This window comes from Podarcis filfolensis (assembly GCF_964270895.1).
Source record: "Podarcis filfolensis genome assembly, chromosome: Z".
NCBI lineage: Eukaryota > Metazoa > Chordata > Lepidosauria > Squamata > Lacertidae > Podarcis > Podarcis filfolensis.
In genome coordinates, this window is record NC_139617.1 from 35,313,311 (window position 1) to 35,333,698 (window position 20,388).

General features: G+C 45.7%; 1 protein-coding gene and 1 long non-coding RNA gene across 4 annotated transcripts in view; one reads left to right on the plus strand and one right to left on the minus strand.

The window, feature by feature from the left end:
• Positions 1 to 19,386, plus strand: LOC310754596. Of its 2 annotated transcripts, none has more exons than XR_014543906.1 (2): positions 1 to 421; positions 16,389 to 19,386. It is a non-coding gene; the product is annotated as an uncharacterized lncRNA (long non-coding RNA). The 2 variants fall into 2 exon arrangements; XR_014543907.1 differs by lacking the exon at positions 1 to 421 and adding an exon at positions 11,778 to 12,203.
• The window catches only part of SURF4 (surfeit 4), a 19,052-nt gene continuing 18,001 nt past the window's right edge, over positions 19,338 to 20,388 (minus strand). For both annotated transcript variants that reach the window (XM_083596591.1, XM_083596592.1), the window contains one exon: positions 19,338 to 20,081. In XM_083596591.1, the coding sequence (XP_083452717.1) occupies positions 19,815 to 20,081 (267 nt within the window). In that variant the 3' untranslated portion in view covers positions 19,338 to 19,814. The remainder of the gene's footprint in view (positions 20,082 to 20,388) is intronic.

The following is a 20,388-nucleotide window of genomic DNA, read 5'->3' on the forward strand; positions in this document are numbered from 1 at the left end:
ATACATGTGAGTGCATCACGGCTGATCATGCCACCCCATGACTGACACTCTGGCGGAAGCCCATGCAACTGTCCTGAGTGATGTGTAATGATGGTTTTGTCAGGCCTGGTGCAGTTGGCACCTTGGCAGAAGGTCATTCGCGCATTCCCCAAATGAGCTTTGTCAGGCTTCCGTTGGTTGAGTTGATTGATTGACTGGCAGCCCAACTGAGTGGCAGAATCGCCTCTGTGTCGCCGTGGCTTGTCAAATCTCCGACAGGTGCTCCAAGGAACCTAAAAGATGCCGCTAGCCAAAAGGCAGCTACAGTGACGGGTCACAGGATGAGCTGCGGAGCCAGGAATGTTGCTGAGAAACCAGCAGAGCAATTCCATTAGCAGCAAGACCAGCAATTCACACCAGGATTGCAGGAAGCAGCTCAATAGTGAGTCAGACCAATGACCCATCCTGCTCTATATTGTCAACATTGACAGGCAGTGCCTCTCAAGGGTTTCAGGCAGGAAGTCTGTTCCAGCCCTACCTGGAGATGCCATTGAGGTTTGATCCTGGGGCCTTCTGCATGCGAAGCAGATACTCTGCTGCTGAGCAACAGCCAGTCCTCCTAAAAACCTGAGCTGTGCATGGTCCATTTGACTCAGAGTTGGTGTTTTTGGGTCTCCCACAATTCAGTGGCCTTGCTATCATTATTTAATCTAAGACTGTGGTTCCCAAACTTTTATTTGGGGGGGACACACACCCCCTTGGTTCCATAATTTCATCCCCAGTGCCAACTGCCGTATAAAAAGCATTCAGAATAGTGGTTTGCATGACTCAGGAAGATAATAACACAATAAAATACAAAACAGTAACAATTAATTGCACATTTCTTCAAAATCCAATTAAAACTATTCTGTTTAATTAATTCATCAAAACTGATGAACTTGATGCCAGCTTTTCAAAGTCTGATAGTGATTTACACCTCTAGCTCCCCTTACCCCACCCCCTTACCTCTTAGTGCCCCTACTGGTCAATCCTACTACCCCCATCCCCAGGGGTTCCTACTGCTCACTTTGGGTACCGCTGGTCTTAGCCATTAATAATCCATTTCCTGGTAGCAACCCAGATGCAGTTAGCATTCTCCTGGAGATATGATTGTTTTGTTAACTACACAAAATTGGTATGACCAGGTTTGGAAGACTGCACTTCTAGAAAAATTAACAAAACATTGCAAAGTAGTCAGAGGTGACATTACCAGAGGTCAATTTTATAATGACTGGTCTCAGTTCATTTTTAAAATTAATTCCTCACCTAAAGAACCTAGACGAAGGCCCATCTAGTTCGGCGTTCTGTTTTTGCAGTGGCCAACCAGTTGCCTTTGGAAGCCTGTAAGCAGAACTGCACTCACCACCACCTGAAATTCCTAACAACTGGTCTCCAGAGGAATACAACCTCTGGCAGTGGGCAAAGACCATGGCCATTGTGACTAGTAGCCATCAGTAGCCTTGTCAACCAGATGCCCCAATGGGAAGCGTTCACGCAGGACATGAGCAGAACAGCAGCTCCCCCCACCTGGGATTCCCAGCATTTAGAGGCATACTGCCTCCGAAGTGGAGGCAGAACAAAGCCATTGTGGCTAGTAGCCGTTGATTGCCTTATGCTCCGTGAATTTGTCTAATCATCTTTAATGCCATCCAGGTTGTTGCCCATCCCTGCAAGTTGTGGCAGCGAATTTCAAAGTTTAGCTGTGCACAGTGGGAAGAAAGACAGAAATACAGGTTAGGCAAAGAGACTGTTCCAAGAGCTTGATGGCCAGAGGGAGGTTTGAAGCTCTTTTCTTCCCAGTCCTGGTGTAAAACTCTTAACTCAGATCCCTACATGATGGACTGGAGAGGCACCCCAATTCAGACTTTCAGGGCAATGGTATTTAAAGAAGAATCTAATACTGTATGTCAACAGATCATATCTGATCCTGTGCTAACTCTACTTTCACCAGGGAGTGATAGCAAGCCATGTGCTTTTTTATTTCATAAAATCTATACACTGCTGCATTGTAAAAAAAGAAAGAAAGAAAACCTCAAATAGGTTTACAAAAAGATAAAACAACAGAATCAAGAAAAAGATATAATAACTTTAAAACATACAAAAAGTTAAAATGCTAAAACCGATTAAAATTCACAACAGCATGTCTAAGACTTACCTAAATAAGGTTTTTTTTTTTAAAAAAAAAAAGTGTATAAATGCCTGACAGCATTCTTGCTAGCAATGACTAGGATGGAAATGGCAGCCAGATGGAAGTCAGGCTCAGGTCTATCTGCCCCAAACTCACTTGCAATGATTTGGGAAATAGTATGATAGGAGCAGCTAACTCGACACAGTAGAGTGGTCAGAGGCCAAGCAACAAAAATGCAAGTTTGGGGCAACGTGGTTTATGTTTCTTACTTCTCTGGTCAAACCTCCAGTGATGCATGTATCCTTATGGAGAGATACGATTTCATAAAGGATTTTTACTGTTGTGTATTCTATGCAAATGAATACTCCAAATGTACTCCATATTAGTTTGGGTTTGTTTTTATTGCTGTTTCTTTATGTGTGTGAAAAATCGATAAAGTGTAATTTTTTTTAAGCCTCTGTCTCATATGTGTGGGGAACCTGCAGCCCTCCGAGATCTGTTGCTGGGCTCCAGCTCCCATCAGCACAGCAAGAATGGCCTGTGGTCAGGGATGATGGGAGTTGTAGTTGAGCAACTCCTGCAGGCCCAAAGACTCCGCACACCTCCTCTAATTGCTCCACCACGCTGGTTCATGCATCGCTCCTCAGCGCTTGTTTCCTAGAAAGGCAATGTCTGTTTGGTTTAATTTGACTTTTTCTCCTGAGTATAATTGCATTATCTCTGGCAAATTGTCTAATTTTAAAAGACAAACACAAGCCATGTACATGAGGAATGGGAACTCCTGAATCAAAGATATAAGTTCTGCATTAAGAAATTAATTAATTTTATTACGTTTATAATCCGCATCACCTCTCCCTCCCTTCAGCTCGCCTGGTCTCAATCAGCTTAGGGAGGGGAAACTGTTTTCATTCCCTTCAGGGCAAACTTTTGGGAGCCACATGCCAGTAGTGGGTGGGGCCAGAGGCAAAAGTGGCCAGAGCAACAAATAGAAATGTTACAGTAGTGTAGTTTTTACAGTACTGTAATTTCTCTCTCTCTCTCTCTCTCTCTCTCTCTCTCTCTCTCTCTCTCTCTCTCTCACACACACACACACACACACACACACACACACCCTCACCATCTGCTGGCCAGGAAAGCAAGAATTCAAGGACACATCCCAGCTGCAAAGCAGGGTCCCTTGCAACTCTGCAATCCTATGGTTCTCTAGATAAGAACAAAACAGAGCTGTTGAAAAAAAATGCCTCTCCTCTCTTCTCTCAACATCTAAATGCCACCTTCTGCACCATACTCTCTTTTTCTTTTTCACTTGGAAAGTTTTTTAAAAATTTCATGTGATAATATATATATATAAAACAGAGAATAGTAATTTTAACAACAGGTGAAAATTAAAAGATGAACAACAAAACTACAAAATAGGCACATAGAATGAGTCCAGTTGCACTTGAATTAAAATAACGCAGTCCAAGTAAAGACTACCAGCATTATCAGATTATCAACCCTAGTTCCAGATTTGCTAGGCTTGTGATGAGGGTTGTCCTGAAAATCAGGAAGAACTTTCTGGTGGTAAGAGCTATTCAACCGTGGAATGGTCTCCCTGGGAAGGTGGAGGACTCTCCTTCATTGGAGGTTGGATGGCCATCTGTCATTAATGTTTTAGTTGAGATTCCTGCATTGCAGGGGACTGGACTAGATGACCCCTTGGGCCCCTTCCAAACTTTACAATTATAACATTGGTATCTTCCCATACTCTCTTTGAGGGCAGCTCCCCAAAGAACACATTGCAGTAATCCAGCCTGGATAGAACCAATGGTTGTGTCACTGAGGCAATAATGAAAATAACCATATCATTTTTCCTTTCTGGTTTTCTAGTTACTACATTCTGCACTCACTGAAGTTCACTGTCTTTCATGGAAATTCTACAAAAAAAATGCATTTCAGTAATACAGTGGTACCTCAGGTTATAGACGCTTCAGGTTACTAATGCTTCAGGTTACAGACTCCGCTAACCCAGAAATAGTACCTCGGGTTAAGAACTTTACCTCAGGATGAGAACAGAAATTGTGTGGTGGCAGTGCAGTGGCAGCAGGAGGCCCCTTTAGCTAAAGTGGTACCTCAGGTTAAGAACAGTTTCAGGTTAAGAACAGACCTCCAGAATGAATTAAGTTCTTAACCGGAGGTACCACTGTATAGCCTGGACAGAACCAGTGCACGTGTCAATATATATGGCATGAAACAGAACAATAGAAACAACCTTTCTCAGTGTCTAGTTGCTGCCTTCTACACCAATTGAAATTTTCATCCATTATTTAAGAGCAGCCCCCCCCCCCCCACACAAAAATGCATTGCAGTAATCTAGTCTGGATGGAGCCAATGGACATGTCACTGAGGCAAGGCCGGCCTTCTCTAGATAAGGTGCAAACCAGAACAAGCATATTCTCTCTCCCTATTGATCTGCATTTTTCCTGCCTCAGGGGTTGCTGAAAGCAACCTATCGACAGCCCCTGGGCCTTGCGCGTCACCTTCGTTTCCCACTGTTTCCCCCTCAATAGCCTCCAGCTCCCACATTTCTGTATCAAATGCCAATTTCACCCCTGTCCGGTGTGGTTGCTGATAGTGGCTGGTGGGTGGGCTGAAAGTGTCAGAGGAATTCGCTCCAACACACTCTTCCTGCTCTTTGGCTTCCCAGTCATGTGCTGCTCCAAAGCATGGCTGAATAAACAGCTCAGCCGGCACCCCAAGCTTTACCGCCCTTCCAATTTCACTGCAGAAGAGCCAGTTTTGCTGTGCATGAATTGGCTGGCGGAGGCCAGGCTGCATACCAACTTGCCCTGTGTTCAGATAAACCTGGGAACAGAACATCCAGGGGAGGCAGAACATGGCCATCATACCTAGTAGCTGTTGATTAGCCTTATCCTCCACAAATGTGTCTAATACTAGTTTAAAGCATATATTGTGGCAGCCATCGCTAAATCTTGTGGGTGCAGATTCCATAGTCTAGCTATGCGCTCAGGGCCGGCCCGCCTATAAGGCTCAGTGTGGCAGCAGCCACCTCAGACAGCAGGTTAGGGATAGCTGGGAAGGGCAGCAGATCTGGCCAAGGAGCAGGCCACTCACCACCTCCTGTGTCTTCCACCACTGCCACTCATCCCCAGCCTACTTTTTTCTCCCCACCACTACCACATTCAGAGTGCTGGAGCTTCCCCCCTGCTGTGTCTAATCACCTCAGGCGGGGGTGGAGGGAGCATTTTCTATTTTGCCTCAAACGGCAAAATGTCCTGGGCTGGCCATATACGTGCTGAATGAATAAGGACTTTACTTTGTCTGCCCTGAATCTTCCAACATTAAGCTTCATTGGATGTCCATGAGTTCTAGTGTTATGGAGAGAATCATCTCCCTAACCACTTTCCTCATAGTTGTGTTGCTCCAGCTCCTTGAAGGAAGCCAGACTATCCTCCACCAGGGCCAGGGCTTTTTCAGTGATGGCTCCGGCCTGGTGGAATGCTCTGTCCCATGATACTAGGGCCCTGCAGGACTTGATCTCCTTCCGCAGGGCCTGTAAGACAGAGCTATTCCGCCTGGCCTTCAATTTGAATTAGCCTGATCCTCTATTCCCTTTTCCCTTTCCTCTTCTATGAAGAAACCCTTTCTGGGACCCCACATTTAAATTCTTCCCTGGTCTCCTTGCTAGCCCTAGTAGGACCAACTTGGCCAGTTAGCCTTGGGGATCATTTGATGTCTATTGACTGGGTTTTTGTTCCCCCCCCAAAAAATTTTTTTTGAATTTTATTGATATTGATGCTGCATTTTATGTTGTTGTCAAGGCTGCCCAAGGTCCCAGCTCACAAAGGACCAACGCTGCTTTCTAATTAAATACAAAAGTCTTTATTGAAGTTCAGTTTCACTTCCAGAGCCGCAGCGCGCAGCCCCACGTCTCAACTGTCAGACGGCTGATGACCCTTCTGAATCTCCTCTCCCTGTACACCAATTTAAGACCCTCGCCTTGCTCCACCTTTTCCGCTGCTCCTTCCTCCTCTGGGTCCGCCTGCCCGCCGGGGTCTCGCCCTTCCTAGCCTCTTCTGCCGCTGATTCCCCTGAGCCTTCTCCCTCCCTCCGGCGGGCTTTAGGAGCTGGTTCCCCATCCGGGTCTCCTGCTGTCCCGCGCGCCTGTACATTTGAACTTGGCGCGCGCGCCCAGCCAGCAGTTTTCCTCCTAACCGTTTCACTGCTGCTGTCACTGCTTCCCCCTTCGGGTGGGCTAGCTGCAACTGACCTCCCCTCCATTCCCCCACTCTCCGATGGAGGCGTGGTCAGCCCTGACTTACTCTCCCTCCCCTCCGGAGGAGACGCTGGCCCTGACACATGTGACTCTTCCCCCCCACTACGCTCTGGTGGGGAAACTGGTCCCGATCCTCCACTGCTGCTTTGGGGTTCCCCTCTGGCTCCTTGTTTCTGGTGCGTCCCCCCTGGGACCCCCCTTGCCCTGACCATCGGCGCCCCCTTCTGGGAATCTTCTGATTCGCTGGAGAAGCTCATGGAATCTCTCGGGCCACTGTCATAGTCCCCTACGCTTCCCTCGAATTCTTCCCCTTCGCTCTCCAATTCCTCTCTCCCCAGTGCTCCTGCTCCTGATTCCCTGACAGTTGTATTCTATGCTGTTTTATGCTGTTTTTAAGTCACATTTTAATAAATGTTTTCTATTTGCTGTTAGCTGCCCTGAGCCCGGTTTTTAAACCGGGAAGGGCAGGGTATAAATAAAAATTTATTATTATTTTTATTATTGATTATTTTGGTTGCCTTTTGAACTAACTCCTCCCACTGAGGCACACCAATGACTCTTTCTGAACAAGAAGGGGTATACAGTATGGGTCTTCTTTTTTTTACCAGTTGACCCTTCCTGGTGCTAAAGCTCAGTGGTAGAGCTCAGTGGTTCAGTTCCTAATGGCATCTCCAGTTAGGGCTGGGAGAGACTCTGAAACCCTGCACAGCCACTGCTGCCAATCAGTGCAGACAGTATTGAGCTAGATGGGCCCAATGGTCTAACTTTGTGTAAGGCAGCTTCCTATGTTTCTGGGATGGTCCACAGCTCAGTGGTAGATCTCCTAGTAAACAAACAAATAAACAGCCAAGCAAATAAGACTGCAAAACAAGAGGAATGTTATGTAAGGTGAGGGGGGGGGCACACGGCTGGCCACTCTGAATGTGCTCTTTCGATAGGCAGTTATCAGAACATACACAACCAGCAATGGGTATTGCATACAGCAGCTGCTGCAGCTCCAGGGTGACTGGTCAGGAGCTGTTGCCAACCCCCCATTCTCAAATCAGCACCGACTTATATTATCATCTTTCAAATAATAATAAAAAAGCAATGGTCTGATAGGTTGTTCTTCCACCACCACCATCCCCCAAATCTGGAGTCCTTTATAAGTGCAGAACCCAGATCCACCCATAATCCCAATGCTTTCTTTCATTCATGCATGCTTAAGGGAAAACACACAGATCTCTTTAAACAAGAAAGGAGAAAGGGGGGGAGGGAAGAATGGAGGCTTAGCTACCAGCCATCTCCGCGCGCCCCCCACCCCTCGCTTGCCCGCCGCTCCCAACAAGCAGCCCAAGCAAAGTTTCTCTAGTCCTGGGAATCCACTCCCGGCTCACGGATTCAGCTCCAGCTGTCAAAACCCAGGTCAATATATGTTAATGAGGCTTTGAAATTCCTGAGCAGAGGGAGTCACTTTTAGACTTCCTAAGACCTTCATAATTCACGGTTATTCTCTAGCGCTTTCCCCCGGTGCTTTAAGAGAGAACGGGGTGGGCAGGGGGGAGGAGGAGAGACGGAGTGAGGAAAATATATTTAACAAGAGAAAGAGCGAAAGGGGCTTAAATTATAAATGAGGGCTAAGTTTCCAGAACCTTTTGCAGAGTGTTTGTACAGACAAATTAGCAGAGCCGGAAAGCGCCGTCGAAGGAGACAGCAGGTGCATACCAGTGTAGCGTGGGGCGATTTCCACCCTTTTAAAAAAAAAGTGGGGGAGTGGGGTGCATAGACTACAAAGGTGGCTAGTCCAGCTCGAAGTCAGCCTCCTCGGCTGCGTAATTACGAGGTGGTTTCTTCAGGATGCCACTGTCTGAAACCTCCCGCACGTGCACACGCGCACACAGCGATCCCATCAGTAAAACATAGAGATGATCACGGTGACTGACCTTCCATGGTTGCTGAAAGGATTGCTGAATGAGGTATCCAAGGTGTTATGAATACTTTTTAAAAAGAAAAACACTGTATAAATTAAAGACAGGCCATCGTTTTGGAGCAAGTGAAGGAACCAAAATGCTGCAACATATTCATTTATTTCATAAAACTTATACACCACTTGAAAACAAAATAAAATAAAATAAAATAGGTTTGCAAAAAAAAAGATGAAGCAATAAAATTATCGCTAAGAAAAACTGACAACAATAATTTAGAACGTTCAAAAATTTGAAATAACAATAGACTAAAAGCAGATGAAAACTCGCATCCACTTTCCAAGCATCAGGACAGACTTGTCTAAGCAACAGTATTTTAAGGTAAAAGGTAAATGACCCCTGGATGGTTAAGTCCAGTCAAAGGCGACTATGGATGCTCATCTTGCTTCAGGCTGAAGGGAGCCAGTGTTTGTCCACAGACAGCTTTCTGAGTCATGAAGCCAGCATGACTAAACCACTTCTGGTGCAACAGAACACCGTGACAGAAATGCCATTTACCTTCCCGCCGCAGTGGTACCTATTTATCTACTCGTGCTTTCGAATGCTAGGTTGGCAGGAGCTGGGACAGAGCAAAAGGAGCTCACTCCGTCGCAGGGATTCGAAGTCCAAGAGGCTCAGTGGTTTAGACCAACAGTGTTTTAGCAAGCACCAAAAAGAGTATAGTTGTAGCACCTGCCTGATGTCATTAGTCAGGGAGTTCCAAAGTGTAGGTAATGCCATACTAAAAGATTGAGTTCTTATAAATGCAGAATGGGTATTTTGTTGCAACTGTAACAGTAGGCACATATTGGGTAAGGCAATATTCCCACTCGCTGCATCATCACCTTGTTGTGGTGAGTGGGCTTGCATGTTCCTATGACCCTTGTGAGTGAAGCTGTCGGGAATCTTGTACTAAGAGGAAGGCACGCTTGGCAAATCCACACCGTGATCAACTCCTGCCTGAAAACCAATGTCCCCACTGTGGAAGGACGTGTGGATCCAGAATTAGCCTCCACAGTCACTTACGGACTCATTGTTAAAACCGTGTTTATGGAAGACAATCTTACTTGGCTACGAGGGATTGCCAAAGAAGAAGAAGGCAATATTGTGGGTAAACTAGTCCCAAGATGTTAAGGGGTTTATTTACTAATAGAATATACTCAGGGGCATAGCCAGAGGGGCAGGGGGAAGCTGCACCCTCCCTAAATCAATTAAAAAAATACAAATCTGAGGTTCTGCCCCCCCAAAAAAATCCTGGCTACGCCCATGTATGTACTTATTTAAAATACTACTTATTTCTTTTATCATTTTTTAAAAAATAAATGTACACTGCTTTTCAGGGTGAAATCCAAGTTAGTGAAGTGAACTCTGAAACAATCCAACAACCCACCTAGATATGTAATAATGATTTATTCCTATATATGTGGAAATGCATGGTGCTGCCACACTCTGCAGTTAAAACAGGCACCAACAGGAAAAGCAAGCAAGCTGTATAATAGAGTGAGGAAGCATTGTCAAAGCATCTCTCCCCAGCCCCACCCCACCCTCCATTTAACACACCTACCTACAGTGGCGTTTAGCAAGCTGCCCTGAGTGGTCCCTCCCCCTCCTCTAAAAGGAGGTGGGACTTAAGGTGAAGAGGGGGGGTTCAAGTGAATTTTCAGGTGAGGGAGGGGTTTCAGGTGTGGGGAAGGGCAAAGAGGTAAGTGGGATCAATGAGCAAAGCAAGCAGGGGGTGGCAGCTCCCGGTTATCAATATTTTGGTAATTTTAGAATTTTATTGCGCCTGCTGTTTTTAAAGTCTGCTTTTATTGCTACTTTTAATGAATATTTTATGCAAACCACTCAGAGCTGCTTCTTCTTTCTGATTAAGTAGCATGCACACCTTGCAGAATAAATAATAAATAAAATGCAATGTATCAGTAAAACTGCAATAAATTCCTAAAAGTAGGGAAAGGCTGTAGCTCGGTAAAGAAGATAATCTACTTTGCATTGAGAAACTCCCAGGTTCAATCCCCCATTGCATCTCCAGGTGCAGGGCTGGGAAGAACCCTGGAGAGCTGCTGCCTGCCACTGAAGACAGCACTGAGCTAGATGGATCACTGATCTGACTCAGGATAAGGCAGCTTCTTGAGTTCCTAACAGAAGAATGAGAGAACTACCTGTTGTTGTTGTTGTTGTTGTTGTTGTTGTTGTTGTTGTTTAGTCGTTTAGTCGTGTCCGACTCGTCGTGACCCCATGGACCAGAGCACGCCAGGCTCTCCTGTCTTCCACTGCCTCCTGCAGTTTGGTCAGACTCATGCTGGTAGCTTCGAGAACACTGTCCAACCATCTCATCCTCTGTCGTCCCCTTCTCCTTGTGCCCTCCATCTTTCCCAACATCAGGGTCTTTTCCAGGGAGTCTTCTCTTCTCATGAGGTGGCCAAAGTATTGGAGCCTCAGCTCCAACCTCAGAGCCAGTGTGGTGTAGTGGTTAAGAGTGGTGGACTCGTAATCTGGTGAACCGGGTTCGCGTCTCCGCTCCTCCACATGCAGCTGATGGGTGACCTTGGGCTAGTCACACTTCTTTGGAGTCTCTCAGCCCCTCTCACCTCACAGAGTGTTTGTTGTGGGGGAGGAAGGGAAAGGAGAATGTTAGCCGCTTTGAGACTCCTGAAGGGGAGTGAAAGGCGGGATATCAAATCCAAACTCTTCTTCTTCTTCTTCTTCACGATTTGTCCTTCCAGTGAGCACTTAAGGTACCTATTAGAGGGTACCTTAATATTTTTTGTTTAAGGGCCACATGAGCAGGGTCAGAGGCGTCAAGACTTTGCATGTTGGGCATGCAAAGCAGCAGAGAGCCCCCTGAACTCACAGAGGAACCCCATGGAGTGTGTTGTACCAAAGGGTCTCCAAAACATGGATCCCTGCTACCTGAAAGTTTGTATCTCCCTATGCCCGAATGCCAAGATCCTAAGGTGAGCACCTTCTCTTGCTCCCATCAGCATCAGCAGTGACAAAAGAAAAAGGACCTTTTCTGCACCTGCTCCCGTATTGAGGGATTCCTTCCCAAGAGAGGTCAGACTGGCTCCCTCTTTGCTTTGCTTCCACCAGCAGGCTAAGACCTTCCTGTAAAAGGTAAAGGTAAAGGGACCCCTCACCATTAGGTCCAGTCGTGGCTGACTCTGGGGTTGCAGCGCTCATCTCGCTTTACTGGCCGAGGGAGCCGGCGTACAGCTTCTGGGTCATGTGGCCAGCATGACTCAGCCGCTTCTGGCGTACCAGAGCAGTGCACGGAAACGCCATTTAGCTTCCCACTGGAGTGGTACCTATTTATCTACTTGCACTTTGATGTGCTTTCAAACTGCTAGATTGGCAGGAGCTGGGACCAAGCAACGGGAGCTCACCCCGTCGCGGGGATTCAAATCGCCGAATTTCTGATTGGCAAGTCCTAGGCTCTGTGGTTTAACCCACAGCGCCACCCACATCCCTCACCTTCCTGTAAACTAAGGTGCAAATGATGCTGATCACTGGGCTGCTGTCAGGGCAAAGTGGATTTTAATGACTGGGTTGTGATGTACTTTAACTATAGTTTTTCAACAGGTTTGTTTTTATGGCTTTGTATTTTATAATGATGTTTTTAAATCCCAGCTTGGAAGAAAGGCAGGATATAAATCCATTAAACAACAACAACGGCCTTTCCCAAAAGGTGTGTTATTATTTTTTATAAACACCAAAACTCTCGCCAGAAGAAAGGAGCTGATTCTCTGTAGGTCTAGTTGACTTTGCTGTCGGCTTCTGTTTCATCGCTGGGTGCACAAAGCAGGCTCCCTTCCACCCTGCTGCCTTGGGTGAAGAGGTGAGTCTTACAATGAGTCCAGAAAAAGACAGAGACACTGCTGGGCTCTTCCTGCTCTCCTTAGGGAAGCCATGTCAGAGCCATTGCCCATCTCACGGAACTTGCTCTGCACAGGGACGCTTGTGGGAATAGCCCAGGAACGAGCACAAACAGGTGGACAAGAAGTACAGATTCCTAAAGGAAACTGCCTTAAGAAACTGTGTTTGTTTATTGCAGAGGAGAAATCTGATTCAGAGCACTTTTAAAGGAAAGCCTACCTAATTCCTTCTCAGTTGAACAAAACATGAACAAAAGGCAGTCTCTAGCTGCATGCTCAAGTTAAGCAGAGAACATGCAGGACCTTGGACAGCTCTAAGGGTTCCTTGCTTGCTCCTGAGTTTGCTGCAGGGGATGCTGTCTCTGCAGAGAGCCAGAGTCTGGGAGGGCTGCATCCCTGGAAAAGTGGGCTGATTGGTTCAAGGGCGAAGCAAAAAAAACACCCCAGCAGTGGAGAAGTGGTGAGGATAGATCCCTAACTCCTGTTAAAAAATTGTCCTCCCCACTCACAGATTCTCTCTCCCCCTTGGCCCTTGTCTCCCATTTCATACAAATTTGAAGATGACCCATGAGAGCATAAGATGATCCTGCTGTATCAGGCCAGTGGCCCGTCTAGTCCAGCATCCTGTTCTCACAGTGGCCAGCCAGAAGCCCCAATGGGAAGCCCAGAAGCAAGACACAAGCAAAACAGCACAACTCTCCCAACTTGAGATTCCCAGAAACTAGTATTCAAAGGCATGGTAGTTTTGATAACAAGTACAGAATATAGCTGTGGGACACGGGTGGCGCTGTGGGTTAAACCACAGAGCCTAGGACTTGCTGATCAAAAGGTCGGCTGTTCGAATCCCCGTGACGACGTGAGCTCTCATTGCTCAGTCCTAGCTCCTGCCAACCTAGCAGTTCGAAAGCATGTCAAAGTGCAAGTAGATAAATAGGTACCGCTCTGGCGGGAAGGGAAACGGCGTTTCCGTGTGCTGCTCTGGTTCACCAGAAGCGGCTTTGTCATGCCGGCCACATGACCCGGAAGCTGTACGCCAGCTCCCTTGGCCAGTAAAGCAAGATGAGCGCCACAACCCCAGAGTCGGCCACGACTGGACCTAATGGGCAGGGGTCCCTTTATCTTTATCTTTACCTTTATAGAATATAGCTATCATAGCTAATAGGCATTGAGAGCAATAGCCCATATTGTTACCTGCAGGTCTGCGTCATTGCATGTGTCTAGCCTCTGGTTTTGCCTTAGTTCTGAGAAATAAGACTCATCATGAGCTATGAGCATCCTACAAAAATCTTCTAGGCTGGTGTTAGGTTCAGGCCACTCACCCCATGTAATAAACCCATCTGGTACAAAAGGAGGTTTAACTAGGCAAATGTCCAACTACTGTCCTCCTACTTTGTACAAACTCCCCTGAGCTCCTTCTTTGATAACCTAGCTTTTCTCTTAAGAAAAATAATCATACAATCTATTTTGTTTTAATAAAAAAAAAAAGGATCCTGTTAAGTAGGTAAATCAACTTCATTCAGCAATGCTCCACTTCTGCCATCTAGCGGTGAGATTCATTGCAGCACACAACCATTTTTGAAGGGACTTCCATGGCTGACAGCAGCCTTTGGAAGAACTGGGAGCAACTTTCCCAGTAGTGCCATGCACTGGATTTCCAAAAGGTTAAGAATTCAGTCCAGTTGGAGGTGTGTGTGGAGGAAGTGTGTTCACTGGCAAAAGAGGGCATGAGCCATATCCCCTCGTTTGAATTTGGGGGGACATGTGGTGTCTTCAGACCAGCCCTAGCATTAGGCAGGGTGGGGCAAGCACCGCAGGAGGCAGTTGGGAAGGGTGGGCAGCTATTTATTTTATTTTATTATTTTTAATAAAATAAAAATAGCATTTTAGTATACAAAAAGTTGAGTTTGAGGTGACAACGATAGTTTACAAAATTATGCATGGCATACGTCTAAATACCAGTTATTGCAAAGCACAGGAGGGGAGAGGGCTCTTGTGCTCAGATCCCTCCCACAGGCATCTGGTTGGCCACTGTGAGAACAGGATGCTGGACTAGATGGGCCATTGGCCTGATCCAGCAGAGCTTTTATTATGTTCTTATGTAGGACATAGCTGTGAGTGACATGCAGTCTGATCTGAGCACCCTAAGCAAGCCTTGTGCTTTCAGGTGCTCTGATGATATCCCATTGCATACACACCATACATTTAAAGCAAATATCCCTGGATAGGAATAGCCTGAACACAGTTGTCCATACATGTGTAACCTCGCAGCTGCATTACTGCAATGCACTCTTTGTGGGGTTGCCTTCAGGGTTGGTCTGGAGGTTGCAGCTGGCGCAGAATGCAGTGGCTGACTTGCTTGTGGGGGGAAACTACAGCTAGCATATAAGCCCCGTTAGCAGGACTTGCACTGCCTGCCAATCTGCTACTGAGCCAAGTTCAAGATGTTGGTACTAACCTAGAAGTTCCTACAGCTCAGCATCAAGTTGCTTAAGAAACCGCCTTATCCTTTATACACCCAGTAGATGACTGCCATCTCCTGGAGAGTTTCTCCTGCAAACTCCAAAGATATGAGAAGCCTGCTCCCCAGTAACTTGGAACAGAGTCTTCAGCGTGGCTTTCCCTGTTCTGAGGAATAGCATTCCTCTTTGAGATAGAGCAGGCAATCACTCACTGTACTTTTCCAAAGCAGCATTTTGGTTCCCACAGGTTTTCCCAGCTGCATAAATTGGTCTTTTGCCACCAGTGTCTACGTTGGGTTTTTAGACCTGTTTTAAATGTATCTGCCGTTTTTAATTATCTCGTGTGTAAATCACCTTGAGACAGTTGTTTAGAAAGCAATTAATAAATCACAGATGGGTATGATGATATTAAGAATCATAATTTAAAGCACAAAGCTTCACCCAGGAAGCCTAGGAACTGTGATTTACATATAATCAATCCCCAGCACTCATAACAAACTAGAGCTCTCAGCATTCTTTAGGGTGACTGCAAATGCAATTTCTGTCACTTTACACACCCTTCTCACTAGAACCAGGAATGTTGTGTGTGGAGGGGGGTGTCATATTTTACTAGCACCCCAGCTCTGGGCACAAGCTCTGGAGTCCCCCAAATGGAGTCACAACCTTGTTTAAGAATTTTAAGGTCTCAAATATAGAATATTCTTAAATGCACACATATCTAAATATATGAACCATGTGGCTGAAATAGTATGGGAGAACAATCCTGAAGCCATTTTGATTCTCCCACATTGACCTCAAATATTCCTCTGCAGTAAGGGAGGCAAATGGGGAAAGCCTTCCCATTGTCTTTTGCTTGCACATCCTGTCTTAAAGGGCGTATTTGTGCATGAATCAGGTGAGCCTGTGACCTGGATTCAGGAACCATTATTAACCATCACAAAAGAATAGCCAGACTGCACTGGTAATGCAATCAGTGACCATTATCAAGTATCCCGGCAGACAGGATTTCTGCTGTAGACCACTGCCTCCTGTGATGTATGTATGATGTTTTAGGGGCGTGGTCTTGGGCAACAGGGTGGGCAATTTCAAGGGTCTATATAAGGGCTTGCACATCATTGTTCAGAGTCCTCCTCCCTTCTACATGTGGTGAGTGGGGATCCTGTTGAAACAGTTTATTTCCTTTAATAAAGATCAGGCTTACTAGCCGCTTTGCTTCACAATATACTCTGGTTGGCCTCTGTTATTTTCTCCTACTGATAGGGAACCCACTTAAGGACTCTATACGGGCTCTTGGATACTCCATAAGGGAAAAGGAGCAGTTTTTTTCTTGTAACATTGGACATCTTAATGATTTATATGAAAGGCTTCTTTGCTGCTTTGGGGGGAAATTGCTTCACGATCAAGCAAAAGGGAGCATTAAAATGAAGCAAATCTTACCACTGCCAAACAGAAATGGGTTAAAAACCAGGCTGCAAATACACCATGCATTTAAGTCACCATACATTTAAGACTCCCCACCCCACCAAAGGATTTTGGGAACTGTTGTTTCCCTCTCACAGAGCTATAATTCCCAGCACCCTTGAACTACAGTCCTGTCCCTTTTAAAGATGTTTCACCATTATGAGGTCTAGAAGCTCTTGTTTTGTTTAAAGACAAATTTCTACACATGGAATTATTTTTCTCTTCCAGAAACAAGCAGGCCTGGGCAAGAGGTTGATATCAAAAGTTGAAATCAGAGAGTCAAAGCTTTGGGAGACATCAGTGGGAAGTAGACGTTTGTTACACCATAAACACAGATTGTGTGTTGCAAGGAGGCTGGAAAAGGAAGTCTGGGTTTTTGTCTGGATGTGTACAGTATTTTGCTTTAGGCCTAATTCTGATCTTTAGAGGTATGTGTGGAAGAAACAATGCCATTGTACTTTGATTTATGTAAGCTTGTATGAACCTTCTAAGTTTCTAGTTTACAATGTTTTTCTGACATGCTTGCCTGCATTTGCTGTTTGTTTTTTACAGGGCCGAAACTGCTAACAGTTCCCTACCTGGTCACCTGTGGGGGAGGAAACACTGGCCCGCTGTGCTCCAGTTGGAGAACAGCCTTTACCAAAGGTGTCGTGGGCTTTGAAGACACTCGAACACAGGACACAAAGGAGAAACGTGCTAAGAGGAAGGCACGCTTGGCAAACCCTCACATGATCAACTCCCACCCAGAAACCAATGTCCCCACTGTGGACGGACGGGTGGGTTCAGAATTGGCCTCCACAGTCACTTATGGACTCACTTTTTAAAACCGTGTTTATGGAAGACAATCTTACTTGGCTACAAGTGATCGCCAAAGAAGCTATAACCGTGGGATAGTAGCTACAGGCCTGATTATTACAGTTTGATATTTGCACATGTTTTTGCATTTAAAAACAACGGAATTTGATCTTTGGGGATTCTAACCTAATCTGCACTTCCCAGGCTCTAACATATGAATCAGGGCTTACAGCACAATGCTAACTTTCTGCTCAGCAGGAAGTCCTAATGAATTCACTGGATTTATAACCAGGTTAGTGGGAGCTTGAATTTCAGCCTTTGAGGTGTGTGAGATGAGGAAGGCGCTCTCCCAATTCATCCCGGATCCAGGAAACAGTTTGTTGGACTAGGAATGCATCATCTGAACTAGACACCACTGAATACAGAGTGGTCCTTGTTGCAAGATCCCTTTCAGTCTTGCTATGAAGGCACAACCAGTGTTGCTGGCCTTCAGTGTAGCACTTCCTTCACTCAAAAATTGTCTTTTTCTTGTTAATCTCAAGGTATTTGGGGCAGGGTCCAGGGCTGAGGGGGATCTGGGCAGTGTCTGTTAATAAAGTATAGGCTGCTCTAATCTTTATGATGGATGGCGACAGCCCATGGTCCTCCAGTTGCTGCAGTACTCCAACAACAGTCTGCATTAAGCTTACCAGACGTCCCCATTTCCCGGGAACAGTCCCCAGATTTACAAATCAGTCCCCATACAAAATCCATTGAAGTTGAAGTGTCCCCGGATTCATTGAAAAAAATCTGGTAACCTTAAGTCTGCATGGCCAATGGTCAGGTTGTAGTCTTAATGACCAGAGCCAGGGCCACAGGTTCCTCATCAGTTAGATCTCTACAGATCTCTATACTTGTACAACTAAGATTTCCCACCCCCAAATGGATTCCAGTTGGTCACTGAGAACAGGATGCTGGACTAGATGGGGGGGCCATTGGACCGAACAAGGAGGCTCATCATATGGGAGAGTCAGGCTGGCTTTGCAGTTCCCCTTCTGAAGAAGTGAAGGTGAAAGCAGGAAGACTCTGTAGATTTAAACCAGGAGGTTCCCTTACTTTTCATTTTGTATCTTCCACAACCAGCCAAAATAATGGTGGTGCATTAGAGATTCTTTCCTCTGGAACACAAGTGTCCATAACTCCCCCTTGGACAGATGGGCAAATGCTAATTTTCTGCCTTTAAAAAATGCTTGAATCCTCTTAGGTTACACAAGATAAATACAAGTGAATTTGACCTCTTTATTATTATTATTCCAGGTGCAAATTCTGGGGTATTGCAAAATATATTTATTGGTGGATGAATGGAAGAAATCTACTGGGCAAGATGAAAAATTTGACAAGGACCTTTCTTCAAAGGATTTTGAGGTTTTAGCAGAGAGTAGCTAGCTGGATCTTCATTCGCACTGCTGTAGCCCTTCAGAGGGCTAAAAAATGTAAACAAAAACAAAAAAAACCTAAACGTAGACGGTTCGTCTCACCCATGAAGGATAGATGAGGGCTACATAAAATGGAGGCTTTTCACCAAACCTATAAATAATTTGGTGGAAATCAGTGCCACAAAATAAGGCAAGTACGACTAGACAACTGTCTAGATTCCAATTTGTTGCTATTTGCTGCGAGAGAACCTTCACAGACAGAAGCATTTTACCTCTGAATACTAGATACCAACAGCTACCTGCCTGTTTGTGACATACCGTAATATAGCCACAGGGAACCTACTGTTCTCCATATCTTAATAGACACCTAACTCACATCTTCCCCTGCCAAGCATGGACAGTGGTCAGTGAACTGTAGCAGAACAGTATCTAGTGTGTCACAGGTTCCATCATTCTTCTGGCATCTTCTGAGTGTCTGTCAGATGGGTCTTTGGTGTAATACAGCAAGGTTGTTCTTCAGGTACACAAGCTCATTTGGCTCAGATTTTTACTGCCCCCAAATAGCAACTGCATAAATCTACAGAATATGGGGCACTGCTCCAAAATTTATAATGTATGCAAATTTCCAACAAAGTAACAAGAATGGCTATAGGTGAAGATGGATTTTAGAAATCTGAATTGCCAATGGACTTTGTTCTGATCGCCCCGCCTGAAAGAATTGTTCATGAAACCGAAACACACTGTCCCCAACCACCCACCCACTTCTTTTTGCTACAACATAGTAGTGGATAAGCTTTTGCTGGGAGGGACCCAGCTGCTGCACATATTTTCTCCTGCCTCTGTTTCAAGAGATGGTCCTCTCTCTAGCTGTTGTAATACTGTGATGGGTTGGCTTGTTTCAAAGCAGAAAAATCCCTTTCCCATAGTACAAAAGGTGCCCTAGATCTATCGCTCAGATGGTCACGGCTCAATCTGGGAGGCGACTTCTTTAATTACAACAAGAACGCAAAAAAGAAGACGTGGGGAACACCTTGACACCAAAAGTATACAAACAGGAATATCGGATCACAGTAGTTTGTTTCGTTTTTTAAAAAAAATGTGTCTTAGAAAACCATTAAGGAAACTTAAAGGCGGCAAATACAGTGCCCACATGGTGCTTGGCAAGCCAGCTTCTATATGTTTCAATTTCTGGAGATTACAAAAGAAAGCAGAACAGTGTTTCGAGGCAAAAAAAAAAAAAACATTCCTTGATGAAGAATGCTCTAGTTATCAGATTATCAGTGCCTTCATGAATTCTAAAAAAAAAAAAAGTGTGCCCTTTAAAGGGATTGTTGGGCACATACATAAGATGCTGGCAGTTTGGTTTCATTCCCCCACAGAACCCATGTTGAAAAAGTCAGTCCCCAGACACCGAGATGATGTGTTTTCCCTGCCCCTCCTATTTCTACCATTCTTTTTTCTTCTCATCCATAGACACGCCACCAGGCCCAAGGGCCACCACCAGCAGGAGGCCTCCGATGACGGACATGGTCTGGAAGAAGTCGTACTTGAGGAAGTCATGCATGGGTTTGTAGACTGGGATGGTCCAGAAGGCGTTGAAGTAGATGTTGATGGCAAAGAGCCAGATGACCAAGGTCAAGGCGGCCAGTTTTGTCTTGAAGCCAACAGCCACAAGGATGATCAAGGCTGTGCCCACGATGTTCTGGAGGATCTATGGGAGAAGATGGGACAGAGAAAAGTAGAATTCAGCAGAGGCTGGTGTAAGGGAGAAGAGGGCATCTTACCCCACCTAACTCAACCTCCCCTCAGCCAGGCCCCACCTGCTGGCCTTAGGATTTGCCACCATTCTAGGGGGAGGCAGCCCTGGCTGTCAGCCTCCTCCTCCTTAGCCTCCCTGGTCTTTGACAACAGGCACTTTCAGTGGCGGAATGCTCACACATGCTCACACCCACCCACCCAGGAAGCAGACCTGGCGCCATCACTGTCATGTTTATCCAGGCTTATGGTTTTTAACTGGG